The sequence below is a fragment of the Ambystoma mexicanum genome, chromosome 13 (genome assembly GCF_040938575.1).
Source record: "Ambystoma mexicanum isolate Mex_15411 chromosome 13, UKY_AmexF1_1, whole genome shotgun sequence".
In the NCBI taxonomy this organism is placed as follows: domain Eukaryota; kingdom Metazoa; phylum Chordata; class Amphibia; order Caudata; family Ambystomatidae; genus Ambystoma; species Ambystoma mexicanum.
The window spans coordinates 377,951,747-377,972,699 of NC_090938.1; the positions used below are offsets into that span (position 1 = coordinate 377,951,747).

General features: G+C 49.2%; 1 protein-coding gene across 4 annotated transcripts in view; it reads left to right on the top strand.

Moving 5' to 3' along the window:
* LOC138521230 (neural retina-specific leucine zipper protein-like) overlaps positions 1 to 20,953 on the top strand; it is a 44,082-nt gene that overhangs the window by 14,761 nt on the left and 8,368 nt on the right. For all 4 annotated transcript variants that reach the window (XM_069633918.1, XM_069633920.1, XM_069633921.1 and 1 more), the window contains exon 2: positions 7,701 to 8,158. In XM_069633918.1, coding sequence (XP_069490019.1) covers positions 7,715 to 8,158 — 444 coding nt within the window. In that variant the 5' untranslated portion in view covers positions 7,701 to 7,714. The remainder of the gene's footprint in view (positions 1 to 7,700; positions 8,159 to 20,953) is intronic.

Here is a 20,953-nt window from a genome sequence, read left to right on the forward strand (position 1 = left end):
TTGGAAAAATACCATTAGGTTGTTGCATCGATAGCTCTGGTGGGCCCGGTCGACTGGACATGTTGAAAGGCCCCTATTTCTTAGAAGACCCTAGAAACGTCTTTAGTGGACACATCTGCATTAGTGACGTGGCCTCGACGAGGAGCTTTTGTAGACCGGGGTAGGACTCTTCCTTCCCACAGGTGTGGCTTCGACATCGAGTAGCTTCAGCGGGAGTTGAGAACTCATCTGCCTTCTTTCCAGTGCTCTGACCTTGAGTTCGATACAGCATGGGGTAAATATCCAACTCAAGAGGCGGTGGGCGGAAAAATCAGGCACTATTTAAATCTTCGCCTTTACCATTAAACGCAAAATGAGCCCTGACATGCTATGTTCAACTTCCACCCTTTCCTAGGAAGTCGCACAGAAGCATTGCAACGCGTTTCTGTATTTTGATCATGCCTGTGGAGGACACATATTAAGAGATGCGAGAGGGGGTACGCACTGCCTCCCCGGGCCCCCACAATTCCCCTCTGGTCTGCCACGTTAATAAAACTACTGATGTGATCTAGAATGGGATAAGATGTGAAGAAATAGCTTTATAATTGAGAAGGCAGTTAGGTAGTGGGCAGGACAGACGCTGGTCCACTATATGATCTTTTATATATGACTAAATATGAATGATATTTGCCAAGTAATGCAAGAGCATGAAATATATGGTTGGTGCGATGACTCAACTAGTTAACTGCTCCCACCTGACAGCTTTGATCCACCTGCAGGTTACCATTTGGAATCCTGGTCGGGCCGAATCAGCCTTTTAGGTTTCTGCGGACGATACATCGGGAATTAATAACACCTATGGTGATCGATCTTAGAAGCGAGGGGTAGTGAACAGGTGGCAGAGAAAGATGACTGCATGGCCTCCCTTCCCTTCACAGGTAGTGCACAGGTGGCAGAGAAAAGTGACTGCATGGCCTTTCCTTCCTTTCACATGTAGTGCACAACCTTCCACAAGTAGTGCACAGGTGGCAGAGAATGGTGACTGCATGGCCTCCCTTCACTTCACAGGTAGTGCACAGGTGGCAGAGAAAGATGGCTGCATGGCCTCCCTTCCCTTCACAGGTAGTGCACAGGTGGCAGAGAAAGGTGACTGCATGACCTCCCTTCGCTTCACATGTAGTGCACAGGTAGCAGAGAAAGATGGCTGCATAGCCTCCCTTCACTTCACAGGTAGTGCACAGGTGGCAGAGAAAGGTGACTGCATGGCCTTCCCTTCCTTTCACAGGTAGTGCACAGCCTTCCACAAGTAGTGCACAGATGGCAGAGGAAGGTGACTGCATGGCCTCTCTTTGCTTCACAGGTAGTGCACAGGTGGCAGAGAAAGGTGACTGCATGGCCTCCCATCCCTTCACGGGCAGTGCACAGGTGTCAGAGAAAGGTGACTGCATCGCCTCCCTTCACTTAACAGGGAGTGCACAGATGACAGAGAAAGGTGACTTCATGGCCTTCCCTTCCTTTCACAGGTAGTGCACAGCCTTTCACTGGTAGTGCACAGGTGGCAGAGAAAGATGACTGCATGGCCTTCCCTTCCTTTCACAGGTAGTGCACAGCCTTTCACTGGTAGTGCACAGGTGGCAGAGGAACGTGGCTGCATGGCCTCCCTTCACAGGTAGTGCACAGGTGACAGAGAAAGATGGCTGCATGGCTTCCCTTCCCTTCACAGGTAATGCACAGGTGGCAGAGAAAGATGACCGCATTGCCTCCCCTTCCTTTCACAGGTAGTGCACAGCGTTTCACAGGTGGCAGAGAAAGGTGACTGCATGGCCTCCCTTAACTTCACAGGTATTGCACAGGTGGCAGAGAAAGGTGACAGCATGGCCTCCCATCCCTTCGCGGGCAGTGCACAGGTGTCAGAGAAAGGTGACTGCATGGCCTCTCCTTCCCTTCACAGGTAGTGCACAGGTGGAAAACAAGTGACTGCATGGCCTCTCCTTCACTGCACAGGTAGTGCACTGGTGGCGGAGAAAGGTGACTCCCTGGCCTCTCCTTCCCTTCATAGTTATTGCGCAGGTGGCATAGAGAGATGACTGCATGGCTTCTCCTTCACTGCACAGGTGGCAGGTGTTAGGTAAAATTTCACTTACTGCTATTTTACCTCTATATTTGTGGACCCCAATTTTTTGTTTTTTGTTTTGTTTCAGCCTCCTGTCCTGTCTTTCTGCCAGGGAAGCACAGACTCGTTATGGAGGATCTGACTTGTCCTTCAGGCAGTCAGTACTGAGAAAGTTTGTTTCTCCTAGTCTTATGACTTTGTTGCCACTTTTGGCAACTGTATTTCAGTGCGCAAAGTACATTACTGTACAGTGCAATGGGGTCCTGGAGCTTTTGGTCCGTACACATCCCTTAAGGATTTTTGGTAACTGGTCAATGTGCCTACGAGTTGAATGGTGGCAGCAGAAGCTTTTGCATATGTTTTTACATTTCTTTACTGAGCCATACCATGCTTACTGCGTTTGGCCCATGAATGTGGCTAATCCCTGTCAAGGCTGTGCCACGAGGTCTTTTGTCATCTCCTTGGGCCATTTTGTCTGTTGGCCTTCCTCCAGGTCTTTGTGACCCGGGGAGTTCTTATTTGTGCATGCATTCACCCACGAAAGCCGGTGCTTTTCGCGGGCTAATGCATGTCACGTGTGTGGGTACCCAGAAAGTGTCTGGTCCCAATCCACACTACTGGTGCCAGGGTGTCTGGTGTGCATGAGAGCATGAGAGCCACAATGGTCCATGATTGGACCACAGCTGGCGTGCATGAGTGGGGCAAATCTCCTCATTGGCCAGCTGTGTGCGAGCACTCACTGGACTTTGGGATGTGAGGAGGGTGCCTGAGTGCAGACCCGCAGATCACCCATAGAACCAAATCAACCTATACAGAGAGCCAAGTATCCAGAGAAGCGAAACGGTTCCAAGGAAAATGCAGAAATGTGCAGAGGTGGTTTGGCATCCTGAGCCCGCTGTTGTCCCAGTAGAGCACTGCTTTGTGCTCGATCTCTGAAGACCTGCAAAGGTGCTTGCACCACTTGGCCTGGTGGGACCAGTCACTCATGATGCCTCCTTGGTGCCCTGCAAACAAGCCTTCTCGGAAGTGTCCCTGGGCCCTCCAGTGGACTGACTAGTTTGTACCTTGGCACCCGTGCTGGATCATTGTCTCATCAAGTTTTGACTTGAGCTTTGGGGAACCCTAGTTAGCACTGCAGAGCATCTTCTTGCCAAATCCCATCGTCCTACTGCTTTGGGCCATGAAAGAGAAGCTTGCGTCAGTCCGTGAGATTTGGGTGCCCCTCCATCACTGTGCGACAGTGACGGTCACTGCTGGCAACTTTCCCACCTTTCTTCAACTGTCCTGAGACCAGCTGCATTGGTGCTTTCTTTGTCATGCATTTGTGATGAGAGATCCATCTCCAGTTATAGACCGGACCCGCAGCCCCTGTTTACTTTGAAATGTAACCAAGGAGGGGATTTCGTAGTCCAGATGACCTTCATCAAACCTGCCAATTTTGACACCGGAATGCGCTAAGAACGGTGAGTAATCATACCACTTACCGGTGGCCCCTAGTTCATCCAAACCCTTTTTATGCACAACGGATTCCTGATAGAGATTATATTCGGCTTAGGTGACCTCCATTTCCTATAGCCGTCTGAAAGTTGGGGATAGCCTTGTTCTCCACAGCAGACCCCCCTCCGACTCTCGGATCAGAATATTCCACATTCCAGGTCCTCTTCTTACTTTTCCTCCCCCTTGAAATGTGTACTTTGTTGCTTTACGCATTGCTGTGTGCTTTTACGCACAAACATTACATTGAGCACAAGGCTCCAGTCTTCATAGGGCTGGACTTCTTAAGTTAGGGATATCCATTTCTGGAGTTGCCCATTGAGAGAACGTTTGTCTGCTTTCTCTTCTCGCAGGTTTTGGCGGGAATCTGCACTTTACCGCACTGACGGAAAAGTGACTGTATACATTTTACCTATTGTGTGTTGAAGTAGTATTATTACTGTGTTTTCCATTATTCACTTGTATTTGTTCTGGGCCCTATACATTAGGTATTTTTGATACTACTGTCTATGGGTAATTCTTGTCGTTCTACTGTGTGTGCACAGGTGGCATAAAGAGGTGACTGCATAGCCTCTCTTTCACTGCACAGGTAGTGCACTGGTGGCATAGAGAGGTGACTGCTTGGCCTCCCTTCCCTTCACAGGTAGTCCACAAGTGGCAGAGAAAGAGGTCACTTCCCAACATCTCCTTCCCTTTGCAGGTTGTGCACAGGTGGCAGAGAAATGTGACTGCGTGGCCTCTCCTTCACTGCAAAGGAGGTGTACTGGTGGAAGGGGGATATGACCCTTTGTCCTCTTCCTCTCTCTGCTGGTAAGGTTCAGTTGGGAGTGTGATATGTGTGAGGACTCGTGAACACCGCAACTCTGACTGTGCTCCTTCTCATTGGGACCCCAGCTCCCTCCTTCCCAGCTCCCTCCTTCCCTCCTACACTCTGACCACCCTCCATGGGCCTCCTCCCCTCACCCCCCTGTGAGGCAAAAAAACATTGGTGTCAACTTTGACTCCCCTTTCTCCTCACATAGCAGTCCTTTCCAAGAAGGACCACTTTCAGCAGCACCTCCTCAGAGGCGTTCTCCCTTTCCTCACCTTCCCCAGAGAAACGCAATGTCTCCAGAGCTCTGGTCCTCTCCAGACTGGAATACTGCAACAGTATCTTCCTCTTAACATGCCACGAGCACCACGATCCTAAAAGGTAAAGCAAATGGGAAGAAATCTACCTATTTATCAAGAATCTGCGCTAATCAGCCACAGAAGAGCCATAAAACCACAGCAATATTCTGCATTTAAGTTCAAATAAAAAAAGATCTTTGCAAATGAACGTTTAATTAAGCTGAATTTAGTCAGAAGTATGACAGTAAACCTTCCTGAGGAACTGCTACAACCAATAGGCGGGGAAAAACCTGTCGAGGGACGTATTTCTTTTCTTTTTCCAGTCTGTAATAGTGCCCTTTGAAGGGCTTTTTTCGTTTTTTTTTCGGAACTGTGCCCATTTATACTAGTGGCCTTTGTGTGTGTACTACAAAATTAAAATCAAAAGTGGCGCAACTTATCGGATCTCATTTTTTCTTTACCTGAACTTTTGGATACTGATAAGCCATCGGCATCAGGGCTCTGAGTGCAGCTTAACTTGAAATATACATGCTATTTTGTTATAAATTTACCAAATTAAGGAATCGCCATCAGCTGCTGTAAGGCTGAAAATATCTTTGTGTACCTTCTTCCTCAATCTGCCTAACTCCTCCCTTCGCCCCCTTCAACTAATCCAGAATAGGACTGCACGACTTATCCTTGGCCTCAAGCCCATGGACCACATCTCTCCAGCCCTACAATCTCTCCACTTGCTCTCAGTTGCTGTGAGGATCAAGTTCAAGACCCTCTGCATCATCTGCAATGCTTTCTAGGACCTGGGACCCACTACATCCAACTCCCTCTACCTAAATATCGCCTTGCTAGAGCCCTTTGGTCTTCTAGCTTCAACTCTCTGCAGATCAGATGCTTTTCCAAGCAGAGAGTGGGGGGTAGATCCCTCTCCTCTGCAGGTGCTTCCCTCTGGAATGGCCTCCCGGTCCCACTCAGTCTTCAGCTGGATCTCATGAAGTTCCGGAAGCTCCTCAAGACCCTCCTTTTCCCCGCCTCCCCCGCTAATGTACCCCTCAGCCTCTTGACTGGCTGCCTGGTTCCTTCAGATTCCTCGGGGCCCCAGGCCCCTCTCGACCAGTCTACCCCTGCACTTGGTCTCCCCTGACCGTCCCGGCCCCCCTCCACCTGCACTAGCCTGGCTGGGCCTTCACCCCTCAAGCCCTTCCAGCCTGGTACCTCACATTTAACACGGGGACCTTCCTTGCCCTGCACTCTGCTTTCCCAGGCCCTGTCCACCTGCCTCCCCTGGCACTCGCTGAACACACGGGCCCCTCTGCCCTGACCAGCACTTTCCCCCTCCCCTCACTTTGTTATTGCACTTGCACAATCCGAATGTCACAGGGCCTAGTAGGATTGTTTTTGTATTTATCATCTCTGCCCCCTCCCTCTTGTCTTGTTGAGCCTTGACACACATTGTGTATAGGCACATTACAAATTCCCAGTAAATGAATAAACTCATCAACTTTAATCTCCTCTGGGTTATTCTAGGCTAAACATCTTTTTAAAAAGAACACATTTCTTGAGAGCAAGTTTATCTGAAGAGATTGTTGTCAGGTTTGCATCCAAACGCACAACATGTGTGAAATGTGTAAGTCAACGAGCGGCGCAGCTCCGCCGAGGACCTCACACACGTCATCTCATATGACATCACTTCAGTGACATCACTGGCTTTGCCTTCTGTGTTCAGTTAGTGACACTGTAGGGGGGAGATTGGATTTGGGGGTACATCCGGACATTAACACGTGCACTCTTTCGGGTCTTTGAACTATGCTAGGGGGTTTCCCTCTGTGATACAAGAATTACTAATGTGTAAAGACTGGTATATTACGCAAACCGTGATGTCATCGATGGTGTCATTGGTGACTTCAATGTCATTATAGAAGATGCCAATAACACTGCAGGTGCTATATGTGACATCCGTGATGTAACTGATCGCGTCACTTGTGATGCAATTGCTAAGGCCCTATGTATGGCATCACTGATGGTGGCAACCATGATAACACTGTAGAAAGCTTGGAAGAACTTCAGCATTGAAGCCAGTGATGTTATTCACTGCCTCCCATGTGATGTCACCAAGGACGTAGTTGAAGAGGTCAAATGAGAAGAGCTCAGTGTCTTTTTTGATAACATAGATGCCACCAGTGATGTCATGTGTGATGTAATCAATGACCCCATCATTGGGATACATTATATCACTTTACATGTCAATTATGTCATTGGTTAGGTGCTAAATATCACCCTTGATGGTGCCATCTAATAAATCCTGTGAGGCCATGTGTGCTGGCATCAGTGTCACCAATAATGTAATCAATTGTGTCACTTGTGATGTCATTAGTGATGTTATTTTGAGGTCATTTGCGGGCATCAGTGGAGTCACTGATCATGCCAGCAGATACCACTGGGGATGCCATATGTGATCAATTGCACCATTGATCTAATCGATGATACAATGGCCATTGTTTCCAAATGGTTCCTCATCTGAGAAGTCACCAGTGTGGGCGATGGCACACCCTGCACGGTGGGCTGCACTCCACTCTTATGAAACCTCTTTTCTGTAGATGCTTCACAGGGGGGCTGGGCCTTTTTTGTAGTTCTATTGCCAGCTACCTCGATGCTCTCCTAAAGTTGTGGTGCTCATATGACTGCGTGCACGGTTTCCTGTAATCACGATTGCTACATAACTGGTCAATATGGCACAGTCTCTACACCTTTCTTTATAATCAGCCTGTAACAATGCAACAACCTTCACAGCGTATCGCCTTCTGTGTATTCTGTTAAATGTATCCCTGCAGTCTTGGTACAGGGTTGGTCCGTGTATAGTATTATCTGTACCTCTCCAATCTGGTCAAGAGTGCAGCCTATGCATGTTCCTCTGCCGTCGTCATTCACCACACTGTCTATGGCCTCTGCCGGCATGTAGTACAGGCTACTTCTCTTCTCCTCTCACATGCTCTTTCCTTCCCCTTGATTGCAGGACCTACTGGCGCCATGGCTCTTCCACTTGTGGACCTTCCCAGCAGTCCCCTGGCCATGGAGTATGTCAACGACTTTGACCTGATGAAGTTCGAAGTGAAGCGGGAGCCACAGGATGGGCGTCCTGGCCCCATAACCCGGGTCGGCACTTCGGTCAGCTCAACCCCCTGCAGCTCGGTTCCCCCGTCACCCACCTTCAGTGACCCAAGCTCTGGAGACCAAAAAGCAGCCCTGGAGGACTTGTACTGGATGGCCACACTGCACCAGCAAATGGGGGTAGAGGGGCTGAGCCTGAGTGCAGAGGATGCTGTGGACGCACTCATCAACTCCGCAACAGCAGCTGTGGTGGGAGGCGGTGGACAGCTCACAGGCCTGGAGGCTTACCGGGGTGGTCTTCACCACCATACTCATCAAGGCTACATGCTGAGTGCCGACGAGCTGAGCGGACAGCACCATCAGGTAAGGGCTGTGTCGAAAGCAAGATGGGGGCCATGGAGAGGAACTAAAACCCTAGGGGTTCTGCTGCTTGATCAGTTTCTGGTCAAGGCATTCATGGCTAGGCCTCGGAAAACATGACAGGTAGCACCCTCATCGTTACATACGCAATCCCACGTGGACATGGGCCAGGAGACTACCTTCTGTCTCCGACCCTCCATGAAGAGGCCGAGGCAACTGAATGCCTGATGGGAAAGCTACTAAAATGGTAGTCAAGAAGGTCTGTGCCATGACGGTTTAACTAGAGGTTATGGGGGCCATAATCACAAAGTAATACTCTTCAATACTTCATAGCCGTTCTGGTCATCGACCATCATATGGATTCAGTAGACTGGCATAACCTATGTCAGGCCAGAGTGATTTAAAAAAAAAAGACTGAAATACTGTGTACTATTGCAAAACTAAAGCCCCCAGAGCAACCACTATGAACAACCATGCTAGGGAGATTAATGCCATAAGCAAAAACATATAACCACTGTCCCTTGAGCGGGATCCAGTTCAGGGTCAATTGAAAGTGCATCACTGGTCCTTTCTGAACAAAAGTGAATGGAGGTTCTACAAGAGACCTGGTCAGGTGCCAGCCAACCCTTCTGCAAGGTTTCCTGGATTAAAAGAGATCTAGTTGTAGGGAGTCAGGCTCCCCAGATTTCAACTGTCACTCCCAGGACCAACTGACGTTAAGCTATAGGTGAACTGACACTCACACTATGAAATGCTCACGAGTCAACACATGTTGTGTACCTTCCAACACTTCCTCAGACCTCAAAATACTTTAGTGCTATATGTCTGTATGTGATTTTACTGAAATTATTTTTAGAGAGGTATTTTTTAACAAATCAATTATATCGAGAAAAAAAACGATTTTTTATTTTTCATTATTTGGGGGGGTCCCTTGAGGGGTGGTCCCCCCTCTCAAACCCCCCATTTCCCTATCTTTTTCACCTCAACCCCTCCCCACCCATTTTAACCCCTGCGCCCCCCCTACCCATATACATGTTAAAAAATAATTCCATATTTTTTTCGGTATAATTGTTTCGTTATAAAATACCTCACTGGAAATGATTTCGGTCAAATCTGTGATACCCAGGTTGGACTACCCAAACACACCTTTCCCCCTCGCCTCCTCGTGGTACGAGGAATGGGCTGGAAATCCTTCCATCTAATGTAAATCCTCTAATGAGCCCCCCCCCTTAACCCCCTGCACCCGCTCAATCACCCTCCCGCCCAGACACCATGTGCTTTTGGCAGCACCACATAAGTGGATTAGTGCCTCTGTAATCTGCCCTCCTTAGCAGCTATAATTACCTGTGATCACCCGGGCCGCGACACGTGGGAGCAGAAGGGATGGCTGCGGTGCCATGTCCCGACACCAGCCGCGCGTCGCCCATACTCTGACACGGTGCCCAGCCTCCATTTTAGGGCTTCCATGCTCAGCTTATGCAATGCTTTTGGGATCCCGGATGGCAATGATTTGGCCCAGCCACAGCGAGCCCATTCAAGTCAATGAAAATAGAGACGATGTGTCAAGGGTGATGAAAGCCTAAAAATAGGCAGATATGATCCTGAGATGGGGTGTCTCGCCCCCATTGGTAATTTTACACTATCACTTAAGCCAGATCTCTGCCATAACGGGGTGGCCACGAACCCCCGACCTTCCTGTTACCAGCCACATACATTCACTGATTGTGTCACAGAGACTGCGTCTGAAATGGTGGCATTGCAAGGCCTGGAACATCAAAAAGAAGGGAAAGCTCCTTTGTTTGTTAACATGCTTATAGTCACAACCAGATGGGCACAGTTAATATCCAGGTGACTGTCTGGAATGCCCATCAAGCCGCCCAGCCAGCGTTTCCTCGTTGACACCACTGAGCAGTAATCATGGCGGCCACTGCCAAATGGAAGTCCTACTTTTATGCCAGTGGCATGTTACTTTTTTTATTTAAAAAAAATCTGATCACCCAACATAAGAGCACCAAGATCCCCTTATCAAGACTTGTGAATTATCGCGTGCAGTTGCAAATAGTGTGCATCAAGGCCGATGCATCAGACATGGTTAGAAGCAAGGATTGTATCTAAAATAGCCCACCTTTGGGGAACTAAATATAGGTGTGTGTCTGGGCATGTTGGGGCAAGATGACTGTGGGCATTAGAAGAAAGACTCACAACTTTAATTAATCCATTCCATGATGAATTCAGCTGAAACAATGACTGCATCTCTTATTCCCAGCCATTTTTTCTGATTCCGGGATCTCTTGCAAGTGGGTCTTTTGTACATTTTGAAGAGTTATGAGCATAAGCGACATCTGGAAAGTGGACGTTACGTAGATTGTTTTAGTTAGATTTGAGGGTCATTGAATCGATCTCAGCGATGTGGAGGTGAGTGACATCTCTAGCCTAGGGCTTTAACCCAGAGGAGAGTGACAGCTCAGGATTCTGGAGTCTGTATCAGTAGGCCTTGGGATCCACCCCAGAGGAGAAGGATGTCAGCTCAGGATTCTGGAGTCTAATTCAGTAGGAGTCTGATTCAGTAGGCCTTGGGATCCACCCCAGAGGAGAAGGATGTCAGCTCAGGATTCTGGAGTCTGATTCAGTAGGCCTTGGGATCCACCCCAGAGGAGAAGGATGTCAGCTCAGGATTCTGGAGTCTGATTCAGTAGGCCTTGGGATCCACTCCAGAGGAGAAGGATGTCAGCTCAGGATTCTGGAGTCTAATTCAGTAGGCCTTGGGATCCACCCCAGAGGAGAAGGATGTCAGCTCAGGATTCTGGAGTCTAATTTAGTAGGCCTTGGGATCCACCCCAGAGGAGAAGGATGTCAGCTCAGGATTCTGGAGTCTAATTCAGTAGGCCTTGGGATCCACCCCAGAGGAGAAGGATGTCAGCTCAGGATTCTGGAGTCTAATTCAGTAGGCCTTGGGATCCACCCCAGAGGAGAAGGATGTCAGCTCAGGATTCTGGATTTTGATTCAACAGGGCTAGGGATTCCCCCCAGAGGAGACCGACAGTTCAAGATTCTGGATTCAGATTTAACAGGCCTTGGGCCCTCAGCCCAGAGGAGAGTGACAGCTCAGGATCCTGGAGTGTAAGGTAGAAGGCCTAGGGCTTTACCACAGATAAGAGTGACAGCTCAGGATTCTGGATTCTGATTCAATAGTCCCAGGGATTCACCTCAGAGGAGAGTGACAGCTCAGAATTCTGGAGTCTGAGTCAGCAGGCCTAGGGAATCACTCCAGGGGGAAGTGGCATCTCCTGGTTGATTCTGAGGTCTGATGCAGCAGGCCCAAGGCTTACTTCCACAGAAGAGTGACTTCTCAGGATTCTGATGTCTGGTTCAGCAGGCCTCTGACTTCACTGCAGAAGCGAGGGGCAGCTGGTGAAGTATCTTGAATTCTATTCGGTAGGTTTTGAGTTACACCCCAGAGCAGTGTGACAGTTCAGACTTCTAGCGCCAGATTGTAGTGATCTTTTGCCTTTACCATGGACAACAGCACCAGTTCAAGACGCTGTAGCCCGATTTCAGTCCGCTTGGGCTTCTTCTCCAAGTAGTGTAGCGGTTTACAACTGATTTCAAAAGGAGAGTGTGAGTGAACTCCCTATCAATGGTATGCAGTGATTTTAAGAGGGAAAAAGTAACAAATTAAATATGAACGAAAAAATATCGAAAAATAAACCTATTTTATTTATTTATTTATTGCATTTGTTATACACCCAAACCCTTGGGTGCCACGGCGTAGTTACAGACATCTGGGCATTTAAAGGATACATTAGCAGTCAATAGCAGTACAAACAATAACTGGGGGGATTCGGGTGGGGTTGGAAGCGTGGGGAAATTGGGTATTTTTTAATATTTAATTTGTAATTTTGTAATTCGTTCAAATCACATGTAACCTCCCATGTGCACATGTGGGAGTCACAATGGAGCAAATGAGCGCAGAGGTGCACAATGTATTGTGCCCTATGTCACGGGGAAGGGTTGTACACCCAGTGCTGATTGGGCACTACTGGCTGAGGTGTGTGAGAGGGAGAGCAGAAATCTGTACTGACGTGTAACACGTGCACTCTATATGGTCCATCTATAGTCACATGCTTCCATAAACAGCAGTAGGGCCTAGTTCATCTTTATCCAAACGGAAACAAACCCAAAACAAATAATAAAATGACTCCACCTCTCCTCATCATTGTGGATCGTGGAACACTTAATAATCCATATTCTCAGCTTGCTGGATTTTTTGCATCATTAGGAGCAGCCATCTTGCCTACCTACCACTCGGGTCAGGGATCACTGTCGCTGGTAGAAACTCCCCCCAGCGCCATCTTAGACTCCCCTTATGAGAAACATCACAGGAGAGGGGCATGAACTCATGGCGAACAGTGGACAGTCAACCATCATGTACAAGCACATGCCATCGTAGAAGACACCCCTAAACTGATGCCACAAAACAAAATGATTGCATTCAAGAACATGCCTGGAAAATCTAGGGTCTTCATTCTTATGGCCTAGGTGCACATAGCAGAGAAAATGGCTCCGATAATGGTCATCCCAAGAAGCATAAAGACTTCACAATCATGGAGGTGAAAAGAGGGTAGAAGAAACGGTATGAAGTGTGGGAAGTCAAGTTCTGGTCTTTAGGTCCCTTCTCCCAAGCTATGGCTCTTCTCTAAGAACATCAATGGGGTGGGCAGGCCTTGGGTTAAGGTTCTGCCATCTTTGTTTCTTCAGATGTTTTGGACCGTGACTTCTATGTTCCACCACCATTGACTATGCTGGCTAGGGCTGATGGGAATTGTAGCCTGTTCAGATTTCATAGAGGTTAGATGGCACGCTAGACACAGATCGCCTGTTAGCATCTTTGTAGAAAAGTCCAGGCAGCTTTATTATACATATTTACGGTTACTTTGTGGCTCCGGTTTCTGGAGAGAGGGAGCGAGCGAGAGAGCGAGAGAGAGAGAGAGACAGAGAGAGAGAGAGAGAGAGAGAGAGAGAAAGAGAGAGAGAGAGAGAGAGAGAGAGAGAGAGAGAGATCATCATGCGTTCCAGCTCAGGCCCCTAACTGACGCGTTCTGGACACTCACACCTCAAGCGCTTGTCAGCATTCTCCTGATCTGTTACTCATGGGCTCGCAGCCGCATTACAAGAGCATTCAGAGCAGCACAGAGCAACATGCAGACACTTACAGCATAGCCTAAAACGTCTAGCGTGCCAATGGTTGAAGGCCCCCTCCCGAGATGGCAACTGCCCAACCTCTTTTCCTCGCAAATCCACCTTATCAGGACCATATATTCAGACCCCATCCGCCTCACAGTTGTCTTGGTAACGATGCAGGTTGTGCTGATTTTTCTATTTCGATTTGGGGAAAATAATGCCTTGATATCAAGTTGCCTTTGCATACAAGCCAACATTATTCATTCCATTCAGGAAATACTAACCCGGTCCTGGTTTGGATTTCCCATTGTGGGACTTGTAGTCCTGGGGTTCTCATTATAGATCCAGCACTACAAGACCCAGAATACAAAGTGAAAGCTGGGGATGGACCAGCGTCTCCCGAATGGAACGGTCAAGGTTGGCATGTAGGCAACATGAAGACACACCTTGAACCATGACGCTGGATACAAGTCAGTCTGTACTGTCTGGCCTAGTTGCCTTGTGGTTAAAGAAACCCTGTCCATGGGATGCTTGCCTCTCCTTGATGGCGGTAGAAGGCTGCTATGCGTAGTTGGTTGGCCCTCTGATTGGGAGCAGCTGCACTTGTGTTTGTCCTATCATTATGATACGATAGGAGGTGTGTATCCTGCCCGTTGAGAGTGTGAGTGAGTGAGTGTGTGTGCACGAGAGTGGGGTGGAGATGTAAACAGTGCATGTGCAGAGCTCTCGAGTTTCCTGTGGCCATGCGTGAGAAGGCCATCTAGTACAGTTAAAACCAGGACTCAGTGCCTGCCTTAGCGGCAGCAGCGCCCCAAACGGTTTGAGAAATATTTGGCGATGGGCAATTTTTTTTAACTCTCCGCTCCGGCACCTGAGCTGGGTTTTAATCACTGGATAGGGCGCTCATGCTAATGCATGAGCGCCCTATTCTAATGGAACCACCTCGCTCCCGCGTCGGAGCGGGGAGGTAATCATCTTTCGCGTCAGCAGCCTATTGTTATTAATTGCATTTAATAACAAAAGAGCGCCTGCCACGCCTTCGCTCACTACGCCAGCTCGGCGGAGACCTTGAACGACTCTCTCGAGCTGGCGTGGAGGGGCACTAATGGCACCCTAGGCGGTCACCCAGCCTGCCCTGCTTTAAGGCCGGCCCTGCCAGTACTGTACTAGTGTCTCCGAAATGGAATGGCTAACGCTGGCATGTTTGCCTTTGCAATCCAGAGTCAAAAGAGCTGCTGGTGTCAAATTAGGCTTTGCAGCGAAATCTACCCATCTTCTGCTGTTTGGCTACCAAGCCATATAATCACCTCCAAGGAAGCACTTGTATTTGGAAAGCAAGTTGACTTCTTGTGTGTGTGTGGGGGGGGAGGGGGGAGCGGGCGGGGGGCCTTCGGTGCTGAAATACTGGTGAAGGGAGATGCCCCGATTTTAAAAACAGCTACGTGGATGCCTCAGGGCAAAGAGGATTGTGTGGAGTGAAATGCAAGGAATAGGGCAATTTAGGCGCGTGCATTGAGGGGGGTAGCGACATGATTGCAGAGACCCAAATTGAAGAGAGAACCCCACTGGGCCATTTCACCCCATTCTCAGAACTCATCCATAGCCACATCGCCCTCCCTCCACCTTACATTCGTAAACACATCAGGTCTCTGTGCATCCGGAGACACCCGCCCTATTCCAAAAGCTTTCAAAAATGAAGTACTTAATCGGTGTCAATTAAGAACTCCTCCCCTGGAAGATACAAATAATACTAGCTCGATATCGATGAACGCAGACTCTATGAAGGACTGGAAGATAACCGAGTATGAGGCCCCCCTCTTCGCCCGAAAACAGTCCTCAAGGGCACCACGGTAACAGGAAGCACAAGAGGCATGCTACCAAACCTATGCAGCCCCCAGCACCCATGCAGGCTCCTGCACCCATGCAGACTCCCAACACCCATGAATCCATTATCATCTACGCAGACATCAGCGGTTATGCAGCATATAGCACCCATGCCACCCTGAGCACAGATAACCGGCGCAACTATGCAGCATCCAGCACTCTTCCCATTCCCAGAATCCATGATGCATTCAGCAGCTATGCAGCCTTCAGCATCTATGCAGCCTCCAGTGATGCTGACTCCTCCAAACCTTTTCAGCTTCCAGCACCTGCACCGCTTCCAGCCCCCATACCACCCCAGCACTCATGCAGACTCCAGCACCCATGCAGACTCCAGCCCCTATGCAAACTCCCAAGAAAATCTATACAACCGCCAGCGCCCATGCATCTTCCAGTGCATGTACTGCCTCCATTTTCCATGCCACCCTCAGCACAAATTCTGCCTCCTTTCACCTATGGAACTGACAGCCCTTACACTGCCTCCTGTGCCTATGCTGCCACCAGCACCCATGCAGGCTCCCATGCTAGTGACCTATCCCGCACCAATGCAGCTTCCAGTGCCACCAGCACCCATGCAGCCTCCCATGCTAGTGACCTATCCTGCACCAATGCAGCTTCCAGTGCCACCAGCACCCATGCAGCCTCCCATGCTAGTGACCTATTCTGCACCGATGCAGCTTCCAGTGCCTGTGCTGCCACCAGCACCTATGCAGCCTCCCATGATAGTGACCTGTCCTTCACTGATGCAGCTTCCAGTGCCTCTGCTGCCACCAGCACCCATGCAGCCTACCAATCTAATGTTACCTATCCTGCACCAATGCAGCTTCCAGTGCCACCAGCACCCATCCAGCCTCCCATGCTAGTGACCTATCCTGCACCAATGCAGCTTCCAGTGCCTCTGCTGCCACCAGCACCCATGCAGCCTCCCATGATAGTGACCTATCCTTCACCGATGCAGCTTCCAGTGCCTGTGCTGCCACCAGCACCCATGCAGCCTCCCATGATAGTGACCTATCCTTCACCGATGCAGCTTCCAGTGCCTGTGCTGCCACCAGCACCTATGCAGCCTCCCATGATAGTGACCTATCCTGCACCAATGCAGCTTCCAGTGCCTGTGCTGCCACCAGCACCCATGCAGCCTCCCATGATAGTGACCTATCCTTCACCGATGCAGCTTCCAGTGCCTGTGCTGCCACCAGCACCTATGCAGCCTCCCATGATAGTGACCTATCCTGCACCAATGCAGCTTCCAGTGCCTGTGCTGCCACCAGCACCCATCCAGCCTCCCATGCTAGTGACCTATCCTGCACCAATGAAGCTTGCAGTTCCTGTGCTGCCACAAGAACCCTTGCAGCCTCCCATGATAGTGACCTATCCTGCACCAATGCAGCTTCCAGTGCCTGTGCTGCCACCAGAACCCTTGCAGCCCCCAGTGCCGGCTCCTGCTGCGCAGACCCTACTTTCTGACGTCCCCCCTCCGCAGAATGAACAGGTGATTGAAAGATCAGTGGAGAGGATTGTTGGCCGCAGCATTAGCGCCAGAGGGCGAGCCCCAAACAAAAGTGCAAGACCGTTGCAGATAATCCCATCCCCACCTGAGGACCCCCAGGGCCAAGCGGGAGGTACCTGTGTAGGGAAGGGTTAGAAGAGACCCTCTCTCGCATCAGGTGGTGGTTGGAGTTTCCTAGGAAGGTGAACCACAACCTTCCGAGGAAGTGAGGCTACAATAATCCGAGGGTGTTATAGAGCCAATATTGAATGCTGCTCCTCGTGAGTGGGGGGATTCAGATAGACAACGCATCTATAGGTCCCTGACCGACATGTCCCTCCTTCAAGGCATTGAGAATAATGTATCTTATAACATAAAGATGGACTCCCTGCTGCTTAGCATTACAGGGAAGGGTGTCCAGTGATAAAGTTGCCTAGGAAATGGCCACCAGGGGGCGACATTTCCCAAAATAATGCTCCCTCATCAAAATCAAACACTTTCCCTAAATATTCTACGATGGGAGTTCATGATATAAAATGATACCCCTCCTAGAATGTTTGGGGAAAGGTTTTTAGTGGTCAGGATAAAAAGTCGGGCACCTGGCGACTTTTTTCCAGGCGCCATTATCACATGGAACCCAGGGAAGATTGCAGTGGCTTGATGACGCACCGCACGCACAGCGGCCCCCCGCAGCACTCCTGACCACCACAGTCCTCTCGCACCGCTTGCTAGGCATTCCTATGAGCCCAGTGGGGTTGAATGAGTCCTTAGCGGCAACCTGGGAAGGTTCCATTTCAGACAGCTGTGTTTTCAACATCGTACCCCAAAGTCGTGAGATCGAAGTTCTGCAAATTCCACATCATTCGCGACATGCTGTAAAGTCTCGTTCCTGGAAATAGAGGAGAGATCCCCAAGATCCCTTGGCCGGTAACAAAGGGGCCATCTCCTCGGGTCCCAGGATGGAGAGTGCTTTGCGCTTTTTACTAAAGATTATTTTTGGGTCCCTGCCATCAGGGGAGTGGAGCCAAGTGTTGATCCACAAATTGGTAACCCACTTAGTGATGAACATAACTTTCCACGATGGTCTGTCTGGTACTCTCCCGGAGTGACTTTAGGAGATCAATCGATCTGAAAGACACCGATTCAACATTCCAATCTTGGAGCATCGTCAGAGGTCCTTGAGGCTTGTACTGTGGGATCAGCACTGTCAGGTTCAAATCCTTCCATTTGGGCTCATGGTTTGTGCCGCTGGTGGGCCTTCTCCACATGGACGGGATCCTCATCCACCCTTATCTGTATGACTGGCTGATCCATGCTCTGTCTCAGACTCCGAGACTCCCCCATGTCCTCTATGGTCATGGTTGGAGTTTCAATGTCCAGAAGTCTCTTTTCATTCAAACACAGGGTACGGAATTCATTGGAAGAGTGGTCGATACCGACCATCTAAATGTATTCCTTTCTCTTCAGCGAACTTACATGCTCAGTCACTCCAGAGTCACCTGACATCCCTCCTGCATCTCAACGGGAGATGGCAGTAGCCTACTCGCTGTCCATAGGGGCAAGTCCACCTCTAGTCTCTGGTAAGGCACATGTTGAATGCACGGCCTCTAGAAAAAGCAGGATAACTCTGTCAAAATCCCTACGTAATCCTTCATTTGGAGCTCTCTACAGTGGCGGTGCATCGAGGCAAACAGCTTCAAGAGTATGCATCTAGCTTCTCTTTACCACAATGTTGTCAAAATCGACCCAAGTAGAACAGATTGTGGTGGAGCAACTCTAGGAGTACCAGGTCAGTCATTCTGGAATAAAGTAGAGAGAGGGAAATCAACTAATTGGAGGAAACTGTCAGCAATACTATAAGCCCTCAAATACTTTAGTTGTCCTTACAAGTACAGTGGTGTGGGGAAAAAGGGTGGTAAAGCAGAGGTAACTTTGTTATCACTGCTTTACTGCTAAATTTCCACACTGCTGTAATACAGGTTTTGCAGTGAGGTGGAGGATTTTCCTCCACCAAAATGCTGGAGGTAAATCCACCACCTTGCAGCCAGAAATCATCAGAAGTACTGCCAGCAGAATTACCGCTTGCGGTAATTCTCACATCACCATAGAGTCCTACAGACTCCAAAAAATGGGGATCTACAACACCCACCACCACTTGTAATCCTGCAGTAAATCTGCAGGACCAAGTGGTGATAAATCCATTTGGTGGTATTTTGGCAGATTTACCACCAAAATACTGCCAAATGTGTAATGATCCCATCTGTAACCAGTAATGAAGTCACAGTAGTGGCAAACGGGAGAGCACCACCCCCCAGAGGGTCCTTCTCTATGTCCAGTGCACTTCCCGCCACCCACTGTGTTGTCATTGCTCACAAGACGGATAGAGCAATGCATTTTGATTTTATAAAGTGCACAGGAGAGAGCAGTGTGATGCCAGCATCATACAAGTGCTGCATGATGTAGAGCACATGTTGCTAGGCAATGAAGCTGAGATCCTGTCTAAGTACCCCACTTGCTACGGAGCGCTGCCTGTGCCTCACCCGAATAGAAACATCAAAGTAGCGTTGCATTAAGGTAAGTTTTAAAAAGTGTATGTAATGAAATGTGTGTGTGTGTGCGTGTGCTTGTGCGTGTGTGTGTGTGTGTGTGTTTGCAAGAGTTTGTATGAGTTGTGACAGGGTCAGGGACTGGACCCTAACAGATGGGAACAGCAATGCCTCCCGACATGTGTTAGGAAAGAAAGATTCTCTTTACTGCACCTTTCCTTCTATCTTTATGGAACCCCCAAACCTTTTGCTTTTATTTTTTGCCTGACCTGTACTTTTTGCAGTACAGTGAGGCCTTAAACTTCACTGCACTGGCCTTTGCTCACATGTTATGGGGAAACTGATCTGTCCTTAAGGCTATCAGTACTGGGAAACAATATTTCCCTTAGTCGTGTTACTATGTTGCTACTTGTGGTTAATTTTGTATAACTTGTGGTAACTTTTTATCATTGCGCAAAGCAGCTTACACTGCAGAGTAATGGGGTGCATTTTTTTTTGCCCTAGACTAACGCTCAGAGGATTTTCGGTTACTCTAGATGTGCTTAAAAGATGGGTTGGTGGCAGCAGTAACTTTTCCCCACTTTTTTGGGAATTTCGTTTTAGCTTTGCCGCATTTTCTGCGTTTGGCTATAAACTGTGGCTACTGGTCAAACATGGGCGTGCCGCAAGAGTTTTTGCCTGTGTTTTTTGCATCTTGTTTTTAGCCTTCTTCCTGGCCTGAGGCCAGGAAGATCTTTATAAGGACTTACAGTGCCCGGGAAAGCAGCAGCGTTCGGCGTGCTACTGGAGGGCTGTGTGGGTTTGCAGGCAGGATGTGGGCTGAGTCAGTCTGACTCCAATCCACATACTGGTTTCTGTGTATCTGAGTGGTATGCATGAATGTTCCTGCCAGTGGGCCTGATTGGGCCACTGTGGGGTGTGTGTGTGGGCTAGTCCTTCTATTGGCAGTGGGAGTTTCAGCTCCTACCTGGCTTTTAGGATAAGCAGGGGACCCCTGCACCTTTTCTTCAGAGATCCTGGAGAAACCTGAAGGAGCCAAGTATCCTGTCCAGCTGTGAGACCTGCGAAGAAATCTGAAACCTGACTGATGGAGGTCTGGCAATCAACTTCTGCTGCAGCCCTCGTGGAGCCCTGTCTTTCTAGTGATCTTCGGTAGACTTGCAAAGGTGCTACGACCCTTGGAGTGAGGTAACATCCATTTCCAATGTCTGCTCGGTGTCCAGCACAAAAACCGCCTTCGGAAGTGCCCTGCAACCGTCCTGTGGCTGACCAGCTTCGTTGTTGGTATACCATGCTAACTTCGTCACTGCACCAAAAACTCCGCCTGAAACTTGGTGGACCCTCAGCTGCTACTTCAAGGCTCTCTCCTTCGTAATTTCGCCATCCTAGCATAAAGGGGCCCTGAGATAGACCGGAAAGTCTGACTGTGGCTACTCAGTCATGTCGCATCGCTGTGCACGCCGTGCACCGTCCGAAACCTGCTTACCTGACATGAGTCCAATCATGAGACGGGTGCTGCATTGTTTTTTTTTGCATTCCTTGACCAAGAGTTCTTGCACCAGCAAAAGACACCAACCGGAGTGAAGCTTGAACCTGCCACCCCAGGAAATCGAGGACTGTGGATTTCAGCGGGAAACACAACGTAGGACACCCTTCCTTTGTTTTACCAAGACTGTGGAAGATTCAGAGTAAGGGGGGTAA